The following is a 20,342-nucleotide window of genomic DNA, read 5'->3' as shown; positions in this document are numbered from 1 at the left end:
TATTTAGTATTTGCCATATTTCATTAATTGTAAGACGCCATCAAGTTGGTATACACCAGTAGACGGTCAAGGTGTAGTTTTCACACATGTGAACTTGGTTATTTCTAATGATCTAACAGTGGGACCACCACTGCAACTCCTTGATATTTAGATTAACAAATTATTTAAGGACCATTTGAGAAAAGAGTATGAGTCCTGGTTGCTGTCTGAAAACCTTTCTTTCCCACTGAAGAGAAAGTGCCCAATCAGAACTTGCAGAACAGATGTGAGCGGCTCAGAAGAAAACCCCAGAAAGACAATTTAATGGAGCACTCTTGTAAGAAATGCTGCATCGCCAGTGCTCAAGGTAGCACAGAGGACAGATTGTGTGGGGAAGAGTGTGGACATTGACAGCTCTGAGTTAAAGAGTGCTTCAGAGAAGTCAAACTCTGAATGTGAAGAAGTTTTTGGAAAGGCTTAACCAACCTATTTCTCTTTTATTTCCTTTTTATGTTTGCATAAGATCTACATGTAGATAAGTCGAAAAGAACTTTTCTAGTAAATATAAAATAAAGTTTTGTCATGTTGACACTATTTTTTTCTTTCTCCTTGATACATAAAATATCGGTGCTTCTTCCAACTGATGGTGCCTTAGATTCAATGAAAAAAGGTATAATTTACATCCATAACCAGTGAGGTAATGCAGCAGCAAGAACCTGATTGTTCATAGGTTGTCCAAGTTCTCTCATTAAGTTAGTTGCGCCTCTAGGATTAGAAGTTATGAGACCTTAATTCTTGCCTAGCCCACTTGAACATCATCTACTGCCATATTTCAGAAAGGTTGGTTTTAAGTAACCACATCATGGACCGGATAGCCAATTAGAACGGGTCACCCTAAAATACAGCCACTCCATAGGCCAAATCAACAAGATTATTATATATGAGTAGATGTCTGACAGTCCAAGGACAGGCGTTAGCTGTCAGCTTAGGTATGGAAGGAAGAGTGCACATTGTCATGTGTGTCACTGAATTTTCTTGCTGATTATCAACTATCATTTTGTGGAAATACCTATTAACCTACTTGTCTGCCTTCCTCTTTCTTTTCATCTTTAATTTCATTCTCACACCAAAGGGACTTTTTTGTGTGAATTTTTTTTTTTTTTGTGAGGAAGATTAGCCCTGAGCTAACATCCGTGCTAATCCTCCTCTTTTTGCTGAGGAAGACCAGCTCTGAGCTAACATCTATTGCCAATCCTCCTCCTTATTTTTCCCCCAAAGCCCCAGTAGATAGTTGTGTGTCATAGTTGCACATCCTTCTAGTTGCTGTATGTGGGATGCGGCCTCAGCGTGGCCGGAGAAGCGGTGCGTCAGTGCGCTCCCGGGACCCAAACCCGGGCCACCAGTAGCCGAGAGCGCGCACTTAAGCACTAAGCCACGGGGCCGGCCCCTGAATTTTTACAATTAATAATCATGATACAAAGAAACTGTTAGGTTAAACTATATAGAAATTGACAATATTTTACCATTTCTGACCTACAGAATCAATAAGTTTGTGTGATTCAACTTAATACATGACGTACGAGACATTCACATAAAGCAGTTTGCAACCCGAGGCGAGAGGACAGACCTCCATTCGTCGTTACTGCGAGCCTTCTAAATACAATAGCTCTTCCATCTGAGCCTCTGCCAGCTCTCTGGGAGCCTCTGAATAACGCTCTTTGTGTAGCTGGTTCCCTGTGAAGATCTTCATTTGATCAACTGTGTGTACAATATTCTATTTTTTTTAACTCAATAAACGTTTATTGCATGCTTAATATGGACTAGACACCATCGTCAGCCTTGAACACAAAGATTAATGCATCACAGTGCCTACTCTTAGGAGCGTGCAATCTAGGAAGGGAGACAGACATGGACATAATTACAGTGCTAAATAGCAAGTCACATAATAGATACAAATAACATGCTGAAAAGACACTTACCCTGCCTGGCAGAGCAAGAAGGACCTGAGAGCAGATGACATTTGTGCTGGTTCTTAAAGGATGAGCAATTTACTTGGCAGAAAAGAGAGGGAACAATACAACTTCACCAAGCAGAATGGCTTATTCAGAGTCACAGAAGCACAGCACGGAAGGATGTGTTTGAAGAACCTTAGTTTGAATGTAGATAGGAGGTGTGGCAGAGGTGAGAGAAGTGGCAAGAGATGAGGCTTGAATGGAGATAAGATCTGGTTATGAAAGGCCTTCCACGTGGGGCTGAGGAGTTTGTATTTTATTCTGCAGGTGGAGAGAAGTCACAAAACACCTTCACATGGGTTTAAATAGCTTAGAAATAAAACTGCATTTTCTGCTTTGAATTTATATGTCCAGTCCAGTCATCATCTAAGTTGATAGAAACATTACATTAGTGACCCTGGAGCAGCAGCATCTGCAGCGAGAGTTCCCTGGCACGCATGTGAGCCGAAGCAACCTGGATGTCCCAGGGGTTGTTTCAGCCCTGACATCTCTCTCAAACACAGTCATTGAGTTGTGGTTCCTCACTGCGGCTGGAAGCATGGCCAAAGGCTGCGTTATTGTGAGAGATTGTGGGTTTGACAATTACGTGCTTCTCCACTGCAGGGCTCCCTACTTCACATGGGTGAAGAAGCTTGCCAACACACACTTCATGTTTTCATATTTTCCTCATTGGGTAATTGCAAAATGGTCGATTCCACCTAAACGCAGCAAGATTGATTTCATCCAAACTGCGCACTGGCTAATCAGTGGCCCAGTTTTCCAGCCATGTGATCTGGCATCTGGCATCTGGCATTTACCACTCATCAAATGAAATTACATAACACCCATAAATTACCAGCTCACCCCTGGGCAGAACTTTTTCCCTTAAGTTCCCTCCTGCTTAATACTTGTGTAATGTTTAATAACGCCAAGGTTTATCTATACAGGAATATCAACTGGAATGTATCAAAATTTTACAACAAATGTAGATTTATATATGTGTGTGTATAAATTATACATAGATAGACACACACATATGTATATATATGAATACATATGAATAAGTTATTCCATTTACGTAAATTTTCCAGATGCATAAAACTAAGTGACTATCAAACATTTTTGTTTTGGGTTACTTAAATCATATCTTTATGGAAATGTTTCTGAAAGTGTTGGAAGGGTGAGTTCTGGACTCAGCCTGCTCTGTGCGAATCCCTGTTTCTTTACCTCCTAACTCTCTGTCCTTGGGCAAGTAACAATCTTTCTGAGTCTCAGCTTGCTTATCTATAAGATGAGAATAATGGTAACCACCTCATAGAGTTCCTATGTGAATTAGATGGGGTGTGCATGTAAAGCATTTGGTATGCAGTGAACATTCAAGAAATGCTAACCATTAATACTTTATGCATATTAGAATTAGTTCTTGAATATTGGGGCCATCATCATGAGCATTAATAATTACAGGAAAACTAGTAGCCGGCACCCTCAGGGCCCATTAAGAGCCAGAAAGTGGTTTGCCTCTCCACTAAATGGCACCTGACTGCCAAGTTTCTTTCTAGAGCTGTCTGGTTTTTGTGTTAATCCTTTGCTTTCAGACTATCAAAACTATTCACATTCTAAAATCTCTAATATATAGGAACCAAGCAGTTTTCTTCCTCCCTTAGTGTTTCACTGATAAATCAAATCATCCATCTTGTTAAAAATTCCATCTAAAGCAGGAGATTAAAAGCTCTGATTGAACATCCAAGTCTGTGCTTCAGTGCCTGCACTATGTGCTATCTATTTTAGCCGCTCAGAGATCTTTTGTGCTGACTCTAAGATTATCAGCTATAGAAAGACAAATACTGCATGATCTCACTTATATATGGAATCTAAAACAGTCAAACTCATAGAAGCAGAGAGTAGAATGGTGATTGCCAGGAGCTGGTGGGAGGGGGGAATAGGGAGATTTTGGTCAAAGGGTACAAAGTTTCAATTATGTGAGATGAGTCAGTTCTGGAGATCTAATGTACAGCAACGTGACTGTTGTTAATAACACTGTATTGTATACTTGAAATTTGCTGAGTACATCGTGTTAATTACCTTGATTATAGTGATTATTTTACAATGTATATGTATATCAAAACATCATGCTGTACATCTTAAATATATACAATTTTTATTTGTCAATTATACCTCAGTAAAGCTGGGGAAAAAATTACAATTCAACATAAATTAAAACTATGGCTTAATTAAAAAAAGAATTATCTACTATGTCTGTGATAGATGATATTGCTATCAAGTGACCTCCAGAAAAGTGAGAAGATACTCTTCACATCTTACATTTGTATCTGAGTGACATGGGTTTTAAGGTCCATATCTCTAGAGATTCAGATTCAACAATAAAATAATTGTACTGCCTCTATTTTTAGAGTAAAATATGGCATATAAATAAAAAATATCTATGCAAAGTTTTTCTAGTTTTAAAAAATTGTAAAAAACATGTACTAACTCTGCCTATTTAGAACCAAAATCTCAGCTCCATAGTCCAAATAGCATTTATTACATTTCTGGATTTTTTTGTGTGTGATTTTTCAACAAGCAAGTCCTCATGGGCCATACTCTTTTATTCTCCGTGAAAACACTGTAGGGGAGAGACCAGAACTGGCATGTTGTAGTCTATGTGAATGGCTCCCCCTGAAGTTGTGCAGGAAAGCGGTCCTGAGTGAAATTGCCTTTATAGTAGGTTTGTGTAATTTGTTTTTTTAGGGAGTTTTTGGTCTTTCAGTAGCCAAACCATCTCAGTATCTAAGATAACTACATTTACCTCCTGCTCCTTCTTCTGACAATGAATGCTTATTAGCAACATCCATTCTAATTTTGAGAATAACTTTTTTCCAGGAAATAACCTCTATATATTTTTCATCATTTTAAATATTATAAACCTGGTTCTACAAAATAAAATAAATCCCAGACTTCAGCTGATTCTCCCCACTTTTGGCTCATAAATAGTAAAATCTACACTTTTAATAGACTTTTTTGATTTATAAATTTTTTATCTTTAAAATTTGAAACACTATATTTCTCTTATCTTGCCTCTCGGCCATGTCCCTTCCTTCAGTCGACACACACACACACACACACAAATACACAAATGTGGCTTGCCCTGTAGATTCCTAAACACATTTTGTTCTCATACACTCAGTGTCCATAGACTGTGAGCGTTTCCACATGCTACTCCTTCTCTTTGGAAAGCCCTATCCCTGTTTCCTTGAGTGGCAAACATTTTTTTTTTTTTTTTTGTGAGGAAGATCAGCCCTGAGCTAACACCCATGCCAATCCTCCTCTTTTTGCTGAGGAAGACCGGCCCTGAGCTAGCATCTACTGCCAATCCTCCTCCTTTGTTTTTCCCTTTTTCTCCCCAAAGCCCCAGTAGATAGTTGTATGTCGCAGTTGCACATCCTGCTAGTTGCTGCATGTGGGACGCGGCCTCAGCATGGCCGGACAATCAGTGCGTCCGTGCGTGCCTGGGATCCGAACCCAGGCCGCCAGTAGCAGAGCTCGCACACTTAACCGCTAAGCCACAGGGCTGGTCCCCTGAGTGGCAAACTTTTATGCAACCTTCAGAACTCAAGTGAAATGACCAGGCACCTCCCCTTTCAAGCTTTCTCTATCTGGGTGTGCTGGGTTGGGCCCCCTCTTGTGTGTCCCCATAACACCCTCTCCTTCATCCTGTCTTAGCCCTTAGACACTGTTGTGTGCCAGCAGTCATGCTGAACTGGAAACTCCTTGAGGACACTGCCCTTAAATCTCTTTTGTATCCACCTCATCTGGTACATAGCAGATACTCAATAATTGGTGAATGATTTCATGAATATCATTTCCCCCTTCTAAAAAACATCACTATATTTCAACTAATTTAGCATATCATAACCTACTAATTTTGAAGTTCAACACATTTCTGATTATCCTAACAAATAACTGAAAATGTAAACATATAAGAATGTCAATGTAAACACTTGGGCAAGGGGAGGAGTTTAGGGGGTCTTGGTTTTGTTTTCCATTGCTCGTTGTGAAACATCTTGATTTCTCCAGGTAAAGAAGCCTTCCCCAGGTAGGCATTGATGTGACAGCACAATAGAGCACAGAATGTCAGTTGCAATCCTTTTTTCTTTTTTACTTTTTCAGGTTACAATTGCTGCTGCCAACTATCCTGGCCAAATGACTCTTCATCTCAAACCTCTCCTTGTGTGTGGAGGGGATGGATTTACTCAGTCCAACTTTGATGGCTGCATCACTTCTGCCCTATGTGTTCTAGAAGCTTTAAAAAATCATATTTAGTAACTGTATCCATATTCTCTATGTTCTCCTTATTCTCTACTTTGGGTTTTTGTTTTCACAGTTTTCTGTTATTATTTTATTTTCTATTTCATTGAGAGAAATTACTGGAAATTTGTTCTTTACTTATTGTCATTTTTCATATGGAGTATAAAATCAATTTTATAATTTCAATAGTTACGACCCATGCTAGAATGTATATTCCTTGTACCTTACACATTTTGCCACTTTTCTGAATTGCCATGACTACCCCTTGTTGGAGGAAAAGTAGTGCTTAAGAATAACAAATGAGTGGCCGGCCCAGTGGCATAATGGTTAAGTTCATGTGCTGCGTTTCTGCAGCCTGGGGTTCACGAGTTCGGGTCCCAGCTGTGGACCTACACACCGCTCATCAAGCCATGCTGTGGTGGCATCCCACATACAAAATAGAGGAAGATTGGCACAGGTGTTAGCTCAGGGACAATCTTCCTCACCAAAAAAAGAAAGAATAACAAATGACCCTCCCCCAAAATTATGTCAAATCAAAGTAACAGTTCATGTTCCAAACCATTATTATCCTTTTGAAAATTTTAATCCCAAATAAAGAATAATCATTATCAAGGCCTCATTATAAATCTTCAAGTATGTCCTTGATTCAATAATTTTGAAAATTGCAATCTACAAGGTTCCTCTAAACTGTGGATAACAGAGTGTAATTTTTGTTTCTCATTTCTCTTCCAAGTTATTAAATGCTTCTGAGTGGTAGGTCATACTTGCCATCATCTCTAAGAATGCAGTTTGGAGGGCAACTTGACTGACAAAGAATACTCTCTTCAAATTTTCAGAAAATAACCAGATTCAACTTGACTTTCTTAGTCACACAATACTTTTTAACCTTAAAAAAATCCACTCTCAATATGAAAGATAAAAATTAAATAGAAGCTGAGTGGAAATATATCGATCTTCAGCTTTTGTCATCTCCTGTGCTGGTGCTGTTACCTTTATGGGCACTCCAGTATGTGCTGTGGCATTTAGACAGTGTCAAGTTTAATGAATTTAATACAACAAAAAAATTTACTGAACCAGAAAATAGATGCACTTAAAATAGTTCAATATTTGCCAACTTAGTGATTCAGCTTATCACCCACATGCTTCAGTGACAAACCCGTGACTTGCTGGCTGGAGAGAAATCGATCCCAGCCTTCCAAACAAGCTACCTGTTGCTAATTTGAAAAATAAAATGGTGAGTTCTATTTTATCATTTTGAAAGGAAAGAAATTGTTGCAGCCTTTCAAACTAAGAAAAGTTCAACAAAAGACTTCTTACCTTGGTAGTATTTAATGATTCACATTTATATGCCCACTCTCATATATACACATACATAGGCATGGGCAGAACTTGCTTATGTACCTACAAAGTGGGTTTTGTGATCCTGTGGAATGTTATTATATGTGTCCTTTTAGGAATCAATTGATGAAAAACTGAAATGCCTACATGTGGTTAATGTCACTTATTTTTGAAAGCGGAGAAAAGAAAAGGAAAATTAATGGGCTCTCTAGTATGACATAATGAAAATTATTGAGATTGCTTTCATCATTTTGGCTCATATTTGATTAAAATTTGTCTTTATTTTGGTTTTATCCTTAAAATATGGGAGAAAATATATTCAAGTGTATTAACTAACTATTTTGCTTTTAACGAATATAATTCCGGAGCCAATTGACTGAAAGCATCCTGAAGATTTAAGAACAACATTATATTCGTCACATGAATATATATCCTCCAAAGAAGAGAGAAAAAAAAATGATTTATAAAGGTGGGATGGGTTACCTAGAGAAAGTATTCTTCTAAGCCATTACTGATGACTTTTAATATCTATTCATGCTAAGTATGTTTCCCTAATAATTCATTGAGAAGACTATGGCAATATGAGAAAAGACTCAACCCTGCTTAGTATGTACCTCATTGTTACTCTGCTATTTTAATCGTTTTGAAAACTTATTTTACATTTAGATCCATCTGTGATAGGAACAGACCAATTCCCTGATGGTCAAATCAGGAAATAAAATGTATCAAATGCTTGTGTTCTGTCTTTTCATTTACCTCTTCTCCTTTAGAAATTCAAATGGATATGAGAATATCTTGTGCTGGAAGCCATCCCAGGGGGCCAGGAAACTCAGATGGCCAGGATGCCCTAAAAGACCCAGCACTAAGGTATGCAACTCCCCCAAGAAACAGGGGTCAGCACCATTTGGAACAGTTGCCAACATGTATGTCTGTCAGCCCCAAAGGACCACACAGTACCACAATATTTCCAAACAAGAACTTTTATTAATCAAGCCAGCCAAGGAAAGCTGCTCTGTTTTGAAAGGAGCATATTCAAGTGAGAAACGGCTTGAGCAGTGGGGTGATTTAATACTTGTTAGCTGATAAATATAGCCTTTGCCAGAATAAAACTTTATGATGCAGTGTTGAAAAGCTTAATTACTGAACTGTCTATGCACGTCTTGCTCAGGCAGCAAGGGTGACAAATTATAGCAGTGGAATAGTATTTTTCACCTTTGGCATTTCTGAAGGAGAAAAGTATGTCTAAAAACATCAAGAAAGCAGTAATAATCCCAGACCAGATATTACAAAGGGAAAAAAAAGACACTTCATTGAGTCACCAAGCCTTCTGTGCAAAATGCCATCGTCCCCACCTCCCGCCTACGCACTACCTTGTTAAGTAAAAAGAACAAGGTCAATTTTACATTTATCTGGCATTTTATACTCTTCCAAGTATGTGTGTGTGTGTGTGTGTGTGTGTGTGTGTGTATCTGCTTTCCGTCCTCTTAACACACTTGTGAAATAAGCAGAGCAGGGAATTCTTATTTACATTTGACAAATGAGGAAACTGAGGCACAGAGATTGGCGAACCAAGGTCAGATAATGATATGCCAGAACAAGAACCCAGGCCTCCCATGACCCGTTTCTATTTACGTGGCACCATGCTGCTGCCAGATGAACGTGTTAATTAAAGCTGAACTGAAATATTAGTTGGAGGTACTGCCAGCACCAGGTGGTCCCCTTATTGATGTTTCATTTCGGAGAGCTAACACTAATCCTGATGTGATATATACAGGAGACTAATATGGAATAAAGTCTCCAGAAGTACTGGCTAAATGATTTATAGTCCCGTTATTTTCATTTGCTGGTTTATTTCCTTCTTGGGGGGGCACTTGCTGTGAGAAATAGCTGCATCCTAATGACACCGAATTTCAACCCAGCAGTAGTTGGTTAGCATACCGACTCACTCTGCATCCATCCTTTCCTTCTGTCTTCCTCTTTGTCTCTTCATTCTCTTTGTTTCATTCTCTTCTTCTCTATCATTTCTTTCTCTCCTTCTATTTTTTTCTCCTTTTCTTCCCCTATGCTCAATTCTCTATTCTCAGAAACCTGGAATATGAATGCAATCACATTATGATTCATAGTATTTGTAATTCCTTGTTTTAATATCTCTCTTTTTTCCTAAAATTTAAAGCAGTCAATCCTGCTTTTTATTCAAATTGATTGGACAATCATTATTTTGATTTTCAAGTGATGCAAGGATTTAAAACTGGCTATAGCTTTCAGGGATCTCAGTGCTAATAACCTGAAAAATGTATGCAAAGCATGGTACCAAGCTCTATGGCAGACACAATGGAATATAATCAGCAGTCTCCACCTAAAGATTCTAGTTGGGGGAAGACAAGTCCCATGGAGTGGGAGACAGGGCAAAGGTACATGTTGGTGCCATCGCAGGAAGTAAATAAGATGCTCTAACTCGTGAAGCTAGAGAATCCTAAGAGAAAGAACCACGTTTCCTTGGGAGAGGGTCCCAGAGCAGATGCATAGATACATCAGGCAAACACATCCAGCAATGTCCCACCCTCCACACCATACCTGGGCAGACCTGGCTGACTCCAGGAATCCAAACTATGTATCAGTGTGGTCAGGACAAGTGAGTGCTTTCTGAGGTGAAGGCTCAATGGAACACAGAAAGTGGTCTCTGAAAAGAGGAGAAAGCCTCGGCAAACCTCAGACTAGCTGGTGCAGGACTGACCTGCTGTATTCCAGTCTGGATTGTATTTGTGTTTCAGCCAGCGTCATCTGGCCAGGTAAGCCAGGGAAGGTTGAAATGGTAATGCGTCCTATGTTTCCTTCTCAACAGATAGTAATTATAGTCCACTTAAGAGTTCACAGCAGAATCCATCAAATGAGACTGCTAAGGAGAAAAAAATCTCTGAGAGTGTTAATTTAAAAGGCATGTAGAATCATAGAATCCTGGAATGTCTAAGTTTAGAGGGGCTTGGAGACCATTTAGACAACTGCTTAGCCATCTTGAATTTTGAGCCTATTTGAGAAGCTATGGAAAGCTATGAATCTTCTCCTAATAACAACATCAAAAATTACTATGCACGTATACACATAGTATGCATGTTGCATACCATTTTAGAGCCTGGGGCTAGCGGCCTGTTTTTATAAATAAAGTTTTATTGGAACATAACCTTGCCTATTCATTTGTATATTGTGTGTAGCTGTTTTTGCACTACAACAGTGGAGATGAATGTTTGCAACAGAGACCATATGGCCTGCAAAGCCTAAGTCACTATCTGGTCCTTTAAGAAAAAATTTGCTGACTCCTTTTTTAGGGGGTTACAAACCCTCCAAAATCTATTTTTAGACACTCAGGGGTCTATGGACCTCAGATTAAGAAGCTCTAAATCTCAACCCTGTCACTTTGTGTAAATACAGGCTTATTTTAGATCCACACATCTGGTCCATTGTTCCTTGATCCTCTGCCCCATTGTAAATCCTTTAAGGCAAGCAATATAGCTTTGCAGTTAAGAACACATCCTCTGGAGTTAAACAGATCTGTGTTTTAATCCAGACTTTGCTTTTCATTGTGTGACCTTGAGGCAGTTAAACAACCTCACAGCCTCCTTCATCATCTGAAAAATGAGTTAATGGTAGCTACCTCATAAGATTGTTGTGAGGCTTACATATACATAAAACCTTAGCAGAGTGCTGAACACACAGTAGGTACTTAATAAATAATAGCAAAGATGGTGATGATGATGAAGGGGAGGAATAAGCAAAAGGAAGAGTGTAAGCAGATCCTCTAGGTGCCTCTGAGGCCCTTGTGAAGGCTGGTTTCCTCTGCATTTACGTAGGACGTTTACAAAAGTTGATGGTCAGGAGAATGTGTGCATTGATAGTAAACCATGGTGAAACTCAGAAGCTTGAAAGCTCTGGGTTTCTTCAAATCTTCTTGAAACAGAATAGAAGTGTCTACCTGAGACCAGCTGTGGGCCACTTCCTCTTTTCCTGTTACAATTGGTAAGTAGACACTTGTTGCTTGGGGAAAAGATGGTTTGCTCTAATGTGGTCCTTGAAAAGAAACCAGGATAGGTCATAGGAGTAGGGATAGTGTAAAATGGAAGCATTCTCTGCGATGAACAAAATTTTTTCTTTAGCAAGTATGTGTGCTGAATGCAATGAACTGCACACTTGGATTGGATTCTGTTGAAGATTATTTACTTAATCTCTGAAACACTGTGAAAACTGGCAGTGAGTTATTGCACATTCTTAACGTGTTTGGCTAAGTACGCAGATTCATTTCCCATCACTGGCCTTTATTTTAAAGAGCTCAACTCCTGGTAAGTTTCATGACATCATGTTGGGTTTCATGACATCTTGAATCTACCACTTTCTAGAGGTGTGATCTTGGACCAGTTTCTTATGTCTCTGAGCCTCAGGATCCTTATCTGCAAAATGAGGATTCTAATTTTACCTACCTTAGGGTTGTTCTGAGGGTTATAGAATATACATGTAAAATGTTTAGCATTGTGGCCTGCACATAGAAAATATGCAATAAATGTTCACTGTTATTATTACTATTATTACTATTGTGACCTAAGAAAATAATCCCCTCTCATAACCATCACTGCATTTATAGGTAGCTTTAAACCTAGCTAGGATGCCAGTTCAGAATTTGTGAAACTCATTGGAGACTGTATTCACATGCCACTGTAAGTTTGCCTTCAGAGTCATTTTTCTTGAGAAATTCTTATTGATTCTTGAATGAATGAATGAATAACTGCTATTATGGTTTATTGCCATGCTCCTTAACATACTTTGCACAGCAGCCTGTTTGCCCCCAGCCAATCTAGTCTCCCTACCCTTGTGATACTAATCACGGGTGTACTCACTCATTCAATATCTACTTGCCACCAAAACTGCAAAGTCCACAAAAGCAGGGCCTGGCACATAGGAGGTACTCAGTAAAAATCTGTTGATCCTATGAATGAATGAGTTCAACTGATTGAGGTTTCTTATTCTAATTTCAGTAAGTACCAAAGGAAAACATTGCTGATATAGAGTTATCCTACAGAACAAACACGTGCCAAACTTATCCTTTGTAGAGGAGATCGTTACAACAGTGCCTACATTCTCCCTCTGTAGTTTCTATTCAGAGTCAGTTGGTGATCTCAGAAAGTCCCTACTTTATGCTGCCTCCCATTATTTGGGAATTCCTTATTTGGAGGATGGGGGAATGAGGAAGAGCTGCTCTACCATTTGAAGCCACTCAATAAACACTTGCAGTTGCTTCTCATCGTTTTGCTGAATAGTTAAAGGTTTCTGACTGTGAAGCCAAAAATTTGAGCAAAGAGATGCACCAGATGACAGAAGCCTGCTGAATCTGCTTTATGATGTCCTGCCTGAAAAGCTGGAGTCACATATACTGAAATTTATTAAAACTGCAGATAATTGAATTACCTGGAGAGGGAAGTTAAGTGAATTTCAATTTAAATAATTATTAACTAGAAATACCTTTTTGGACCAACTTCTGCTTTGCTATCTTTCCAGAATGCTTGATTCACTTTTCTTTTTTTAGTACCTGTGGTATACATAGCATATTAAAGTTGAATGAATCTTGCAAAGCCTTGGAATTGGGAATTCATTAGAGTATAGTAAGCTCCATGGGGACAAAGATTTTTGTCTTTTTTCTTCACTTTGGAATCCCCAGTATCCAGAACAGCGCCTGGCACATATTGAATGAATAATTCAAGAACATTCAGACCATCAGCAACTAGGAAGCTATATTATATAGTTAAAAGATGTAGCAAAAAGACAGAAAACTAACAGTTTATAAAGCCTGACAAAGTACAAAAAAATGAAAATGAAAAAACTTTGAGTCTTACTTATGAATATGTAAGTTCCATAAAGACAGTGATCGTGTCTGACTTATCTAAAATGTTTCCCCAAAACCTGGCACAGAGCGGGTCACATCATAGACCCTGAATAAAATTTTTTGTGATTAAATGATTAAAAGAAGGAAATGTTTAAGTGAAAATGAGCACTACATTCTAAAAAACCCAAGAGAAATGATCCTAGAAATACAATACTTAAAATGGGCCATCTCTGTGTAGTCGGTGGGTTTGTATGCACATGTGTGTGCCAGAATGAGGGAGGGGAGGGCAATGATGCTTTCCCTGTTCAAGCAATCAGCATAGCTCCTGTGGCATGTGTTCAACCATTGTGATTTATCATCTACCAACAACATGCAGTCAGAGTTTATTGGCTCACATTTTAATTTTCTTGGTATTCATTGCATTAGAATTGATTTAAAGGTGGCAAGAGTTAGACCTAATGTAGAACCCACTTCTACGAGACAGTCACCAACCTCAAGTTCACACAATATATTGTAACCATTAAAATAAGCCATGTTTATTTATCCTTTGGAAAACAATCAAACTATTTGCTGTAAAAAAGATTGTGAGAAACCAAAATGTTAATGATACAGAGACCACTGTGGAGAAAAAAAATTGGCAAGTATCACTCAATTGAGAAAAGTTTACCACCCTGGATGAACAGCACTCTGACAAATTAGCTCTATATTATAGGAAAGAACTAAAAGAATATGCCTCTAGTTAGGAAATCCATTCATTCAATGAACCATATTAATAGTTGCAATAATAAAAACCTTATAATTATTTCAATAGATGCTGAAAAATTATGTCACAAAATTAACATACATTACTGGTAAAATCTTATGGTAAACTCAGAAAAGGGGGATGCTACCTTAAAGGGATAAAGTCGATTTAAAAAACAATAACATCACGATTAACAACAAATTACCAGAACCATCTACATTAAATTGGGAAGAAGTCAAAGATCCTTGCACCAATGTTTGACATTTCTAGGGAAGGCATTAAGGCATGGAACACATTTAGGAGATGCGAACATTGGGAAAGAGAGGCAAATGGTTACTAATTACTGTCATTGTGATTATAGTCCTAGAAAACTCAGGTGAACTAACTTTTAGAATTAATGAAAAGCGATTAGAGAGGCTGAATTATAAATATTCAAAGATCAATAAATTTTCTATATGCCATAATAATCAATGCAAATATATCTTGTATATATTTTTATTAACAACAAAAAAAAAAATAGGCTGTGGCGGGCCCAGTGGCATGGTGGTTAAGTTCACATTCTCCAGTTCGGCGGCTAGAGGTTCACAGGTTCTGATCCCAGACACAGACCTACATACCACTCATTAAGCCATGCTGTGGCGGCATCCTATACACAAAACAGAGGAAGATTGGCACAGATGTTATCACAGTGACAATTTCCTCAAGCAAAAAGAGGAAGGCTGGCAACAGATGTTAGCTCAGGGCCAATCTTCCTCACCAAAAGGAAAAAAAAGGATACAAAAGAATATTTCTAGGAAAATATATCCATAATTTATACAAGGAAACATTTTCAAAATTTAACTAAATGATATTTTAAAAGATTTGAATAAGTAGAAAGATATATAATGTCCTTGAAGGGAATAGTGAATGTTATGAATTTTTCCATTTTCCTTGAATTAATTTATAGGTTAAAAATAATCATACTGGGATTTTTTTTTTTAACATGAAAAAATAATTCTAAATTTCATCTGGAAAAAATTAACAAGTGAGGGGCTGGCCCAGTGGTGTAGTGGTTAAGTTCTCACACTCCACTTTGGCAGCAGTGGGTTCAGATCCCAGGCGCAGACCAGTGCACCACTCGTCAAGCCATGCTGTGGCAGCATCCCATATACAAAATAGAGGAAGATGAGCACCAGTGTTAGCTCAGGGATAGCCTTCCTCAGCAAAAAGAGGAAGATTGGTAACAAATGTTAGCTCAGGTCCAATCTTCCTGACTAAAAAAAAAAAATTAACAAGTGAAAGTAACTAATAAGTTTATGAGTGAGAAGATCATAAGCATGGAACTTATTGGCTGTTAAGACATATTGTCAAATTAGATAAATAAAGCAATTTACTATTGGTTCTAGAATTGACACAAATCAATGGAAATAATGGCTATAAAAGCACTTAATGTGATAAAGAAAACATTACAAAACCAATGAGAAATGAGGAATTATTTAACAAATTATTTGGGGGACATTGGCTAGCTATATGGAAAAAAAGAAAAGACATCAGTGATTCTATCTTTATACCATACATTACATTAATTTCCAGATGGATTGAAGGGGTAAATATAAACAAATATACATCTCCCCTAAAAAAAAAAATAGAGGAAAATATAGATACATATTTAAAACTTTCAGAAAACAAAACTAAAAGTTTACAGACCAATTATGAAAAAAACACTTAAAAATGATTTATAATAAAGTGTAATATTCTTAATATAGAAAAAACTTCTCAACGAAGGTAAAAAGTTTGGCGCATTTTTTTATTGAGTTAAAAATTTTACGGATAAAAGTCCCATATCCCCATTCCCTTCTAGTCTCTCCCTTCTGTCACAAAGGAAACTACTCCTATAGTTTTTTAGTTTAATTTAATTTTTTATCATTTATATATTTTTTAATGGCGGTAACACTCTCACATGTTTATACATTGACTTTATACGTATGTATAAAAATATGGTCATGTTCTCTGAGTTTTTAAATTTACAGCATAGTATATGTAGTCTTTGGAACTGTTCCACCTCTGCATTATATTTTTAATATTTTTCCATGTTGATATACATAGATCTAGTTCTACTTTCACTACTGTACATTCTTCCATATTATGAATATATCTCAGTTTATTTGTCCATTTCCCCATTGATGGACATTAAGTTGCCTTAAATTTTTACTTTTGCAAACTTTATGGTAATAAATATCCTTGCACATGTCTCTTTCACATTTGTGTAAGAGTTTTTACGAAGCATAATGTTAAAATGTATTAAAACTGAGTTGTGAGTTCATGGGACTATGTTATATTTTCTCTACTCTTTATGTCTTAAATAATTACTCATTTGAAATTAATAAAAGAGAAAGATTATGTAGAGTACCTTAAAGCCAACTGATGAAACATTCTTATAATTAAAATAGGTGGGTCCGAGTTGGAATACGTGTGAGAGATTGGGGAGCCTGCTTGGTGGCAGATCCTCATGGAGGTGGCAAGACCACCCATAAAGCCAGAACCGTACCCAGTCCAAGTCTACGTGTGTTCCCTGGAAACAAAGAGCCACTAAGGGTAGACAAGGAGCTGTCAGAGGCAATTGTGGTGACACTGGGGTTAGAGGACTTTCCTATAATTTCCCAGCACCAAGTGCTGGTGTGATTCTAGGAAGTAGGGAGAGCCCCTCTCCCCGCCAACCCCAAAGTGACTGAGATTGAATTTCCCATCTGGAGGCTGGAAATCCGGGCAGGCTGATACCACTTCACAGCCATTAGATGGCTATTATCAAAGAACAAACAAACAAAAACAAAAAATAACATAAAATAACAAGTGTTGGAGAGGATGTGGAGAAATTGGAACTCTTGTGCATTGCTGGTGGGAATGTAAAATGGTGCAGCCACTGTGGGAAACAGCATGGTGGTTCCTCAAAAATTTAAACATAGAATTACCATATGATCCAACAATCCCACTTCTGGGCATATGCCCAGAAAAAGTGAAAGCAGGGACTCAAAGAGATATTTGTACACCCATGTTCATAGCAGCATTATTCACAATAGCCAAAAGGTGGAAGCAACTCAAGTTGCCTCCATTGATGGATGAATGCACAAACAAAATGTGGTATATACATACATTGGAATATTATGCAGCCTTAAAAAGGAAGGAAATTCTGACACATGCTACAACATGGATGAACCTTGAGGACATCAGGCCAAGTGAAATAAGCCAGTCACAAAATATCATATGATTCTACTTATATGAGGCATATATAGAGTAGTCAAATTCATAGAGAGAAATAAAATGGTGGTTGCCAGGGCTGAGGAAGAGCAGAATGGAGAGTTAGTGTTTAATCAGTGCAAAGATTTAGTTAGGGAAGATGAAAAAGTTCTGGAGATGGATGGAAGTGGTGGTTGCAGAACAATACAAATGTACTTAATGCCACAGAACTATACACTTTCAAAGGGTATATTTTATGTTGTGAATATTTACCACAATTAAAAAAAGAAAAGAAAAAGAAATTGATATTGTTTACATTTAAAGAAAGGGGGAGAAAGGCATTTACAAATCTATAAGAGAAGAGTGAGGCCCCTCTCTCCAGCAGAAAAACAGACTCAGTGTATTCCTTTTCCCCTTAACATCCTATTTAACAGAAGTGACCAAAAAAGGGGAAAAAATATACACATACACAAATATATATGAACATGTTTTGCCTGGTAAGTAATCAAAATACATACATATATGTGTGTATGCATGTATGTGTGCATACATATATATATATATAAAATTGTGTTCTGCCTCATGAGTAAACAAAAGAATGCAGGTTAAAAATCACAATGAAATGCAAATTGGCATCTTTTAAAAACTATTAAATTCTAAAAAGAGATCAACACTAACTGGTACAAGTTAACTTTCATAACCTCTGCATAGTAAGTTGACAATAGGTATCAAATATGGTTTATGATTCAATAATTATACTTCTAGGAATCCAGCTTAAAGAAATAATCAAGGATGCAGATGATGATTTATTTATAACATGTTTGTTTACACATTAGTTATAATAGTGAAAAATTGGAAACAACCTAAATAAACACTAATAGGGAATGACTGAATAAATTTCACTAGATCAAAACGGTGGAATTTAATACAATCACTTGAAAATGTGTTTTCAAAGAACATTTGCCTCCCTGGCATAGTTCTTATGATATAATGTTAAGAGAGAGAACACAAAATATGTAACAATAAGACCAGAAAATATTGTGATCTTCATTCTTTTAAAACACAAAATGGGGCCAGCCCGGTGGCGTAGTGGTTAAGTTCTCATGCTCCACTTCGGAGGCCGTGGGTTCAGATCCCAGGCACGGACTTACACACCACTCAACAAGCCATGCTGTGGTTGCGTCCCACATATAAAAAATAGAAGAAGATTGGCACAGATGTTAGCTCAGGGCCAATCTTCCTCACCAAAAAAAACACAAAAAACAAAAAAACGGTGCAGTTGTGTAATGTGCAGTTATGTGTATAAGTATATGAAAACTCAAAAAAATATACTAAAATCTTAACAAGGTTCTCAAGGTGATGAGATTTTTGAGTGATTTTTATAGTTTTTCTGTATTTTTCTATATTTTTGTACTACTATATTTTTACAATGAACGAATAGGCAGCCAATTGGCCTTGTTTTAATGTTTCAGAGGCTAGAACCAAGACCAGTAGCGGTAGGAAAGCAAGTGAAGCTAATATCAGAAAGAAATTTCTAACAAGCAGAACTTTTCAATTTGAGCAGACCTCTGGGGGCTTCTCTCTGCCATCCTTGGAAGTGTTCCAGCAGAGGCTGGGTGATTACCAACTAGAGTATTCCACAGCGTGGAGAGGTCGAAAGAGCTATGCTTCCCAACCCTGGCTGAACCACCACCATCTGGGGGGAGGTCTGATGGGGGGGGGGGGGGTGAGGTGGTAGAATGCAGATTCCTTGGCCACACACACTCATCTATCTGAATTGAAGCTCCAGGACTGAGGTCTGGAAATCTGCATTTGCTTTAAATTTCCCCAGCTGATTCAGAGGCAGTCAGATAATTTCTACAGTCTGATAATTTTCTGAGAATCCCCAGATTAGAAGATTTAAGGCTGCTTCCAATGTGAGATCTCAAAGCAATTCTAAGACTGAAAAGTCTAGAGATTATCTGACTATCTGCGTTATAAAATCAAGGAGAGCAGTACAGAGACAGGGGGCAGTGTGCTGGATGGGGCCGGGATGAAAGAGGGAGTCACTTGAAGATCAGCACTGCCTTCTTTGGGCATTAGCCTCTGGTCTAGAGGCCCTCGCGTTTGTAACCTGCATGAGAGAACGTTCTTGTTCTTAGAAAATACACTCCGAAGTATTAAGCAGTAAAGGGGCATTTTATCTACAACTAACTCTCAGATGATTCAGAAGAAAAAAATTTAGACAAGCAGATATATTAGATAGATAGATAGATGATTGATAGATCGTAGATAAGAGATTGAGAGAATGCAAATGTGGCTAAACTAGAAATTTAGGTGAAAGATAAATGGAGATCTTTATCCTATTTTTGCATCTTTTCTGTAAGCTCATAATTATATTAAAATAAAACGTTATCCCCCAAAGAAGAGAATTAAAAGATATATCAAGGGCAATTGTAATCTTAAGGCCACTTGAATCTAAATCACCAGGCATGTTTCTTCATTCATTCATTTATTCAACCAACATTGATGGAGGGACTGTTCTGTACCAGGCTCTCCATTCAAAACACCTGGGATCTATGAGGGATCAAAAGAGTCTCCTGCGTTCACAATGGTCACATTCAAGTTAGGTTAACATAAAATGCAGATTTGGGGCCTGAGACTGACTGAGTTAGCATCTCTGGAGAAATGCCCAGGGATCTGTATTATATAAAGGTTCCTGGGATGCTGCTTCTATACACTGATGCAAGGTTGTTTTTCAAACTATGAGCTTTGACCCGTGAGTGGTTTGTAACAGCAATTTAGCAAGCCAAGAAGTTTTTTTTAATTAAAATAATGTAAAAGAGAAAAAAGAATGAGAACGCTGACATGTGGTAAGAGTAGCCATTATTTCATAAAACTTTTGCCTCAGTGCCCTGGGTCACTACCT

The 20,342-nt window shown here is 37.8% G+C and overlaps 1 protein-coding gene across 3 annotated transcripts in view; it reads left to right on the top strand.

The window, feature by feature from the left end:
• RNLS (renalase, FAD dependent amine oxidase) overlaps nt 1–8,347 on the top strand; it is a 264,787-nt gene extending 256,440 nt beyond the window's left edge. For all 3 annotated transcript variants that reach the window (XM_087432219.1, XM_087432221.1, XM_004439991.3), the window contains one exon: nt 6,138–8,347. In XM_087432219.1, the coding sequence (XP_087288345.1) occupies nt 6,138–6,290 (153 nt within the window). In that variant the 3' untranslated portion in view covers nt 6,291–8,347. The remainder of the gene's footprint in view (nt 1–6,137) is intronic.
• Nucleotides 8,348–20,342: the final 11,995 nt, after the last annotated feature.

This window comes from Ceratotherium simum, chromosome 6 (genome assembly GCF_057802395.1).
Source record: "Ceratotherium simum simum isolate JZ-2026a chromosome 6, ASM5780239v1, whole genome shotgun sequence".
In the NCBI taxonomy this organism is placed as follows: Eukaryota; Metazoa; Chordata; class Mammalia; order Perissodactyla; family Rhinocerotidae; genus Ceratotherium; species Ceratotherium simum.
This window is presented reverse-complemented; position numbering and strand designations above follow the sequence as displayed.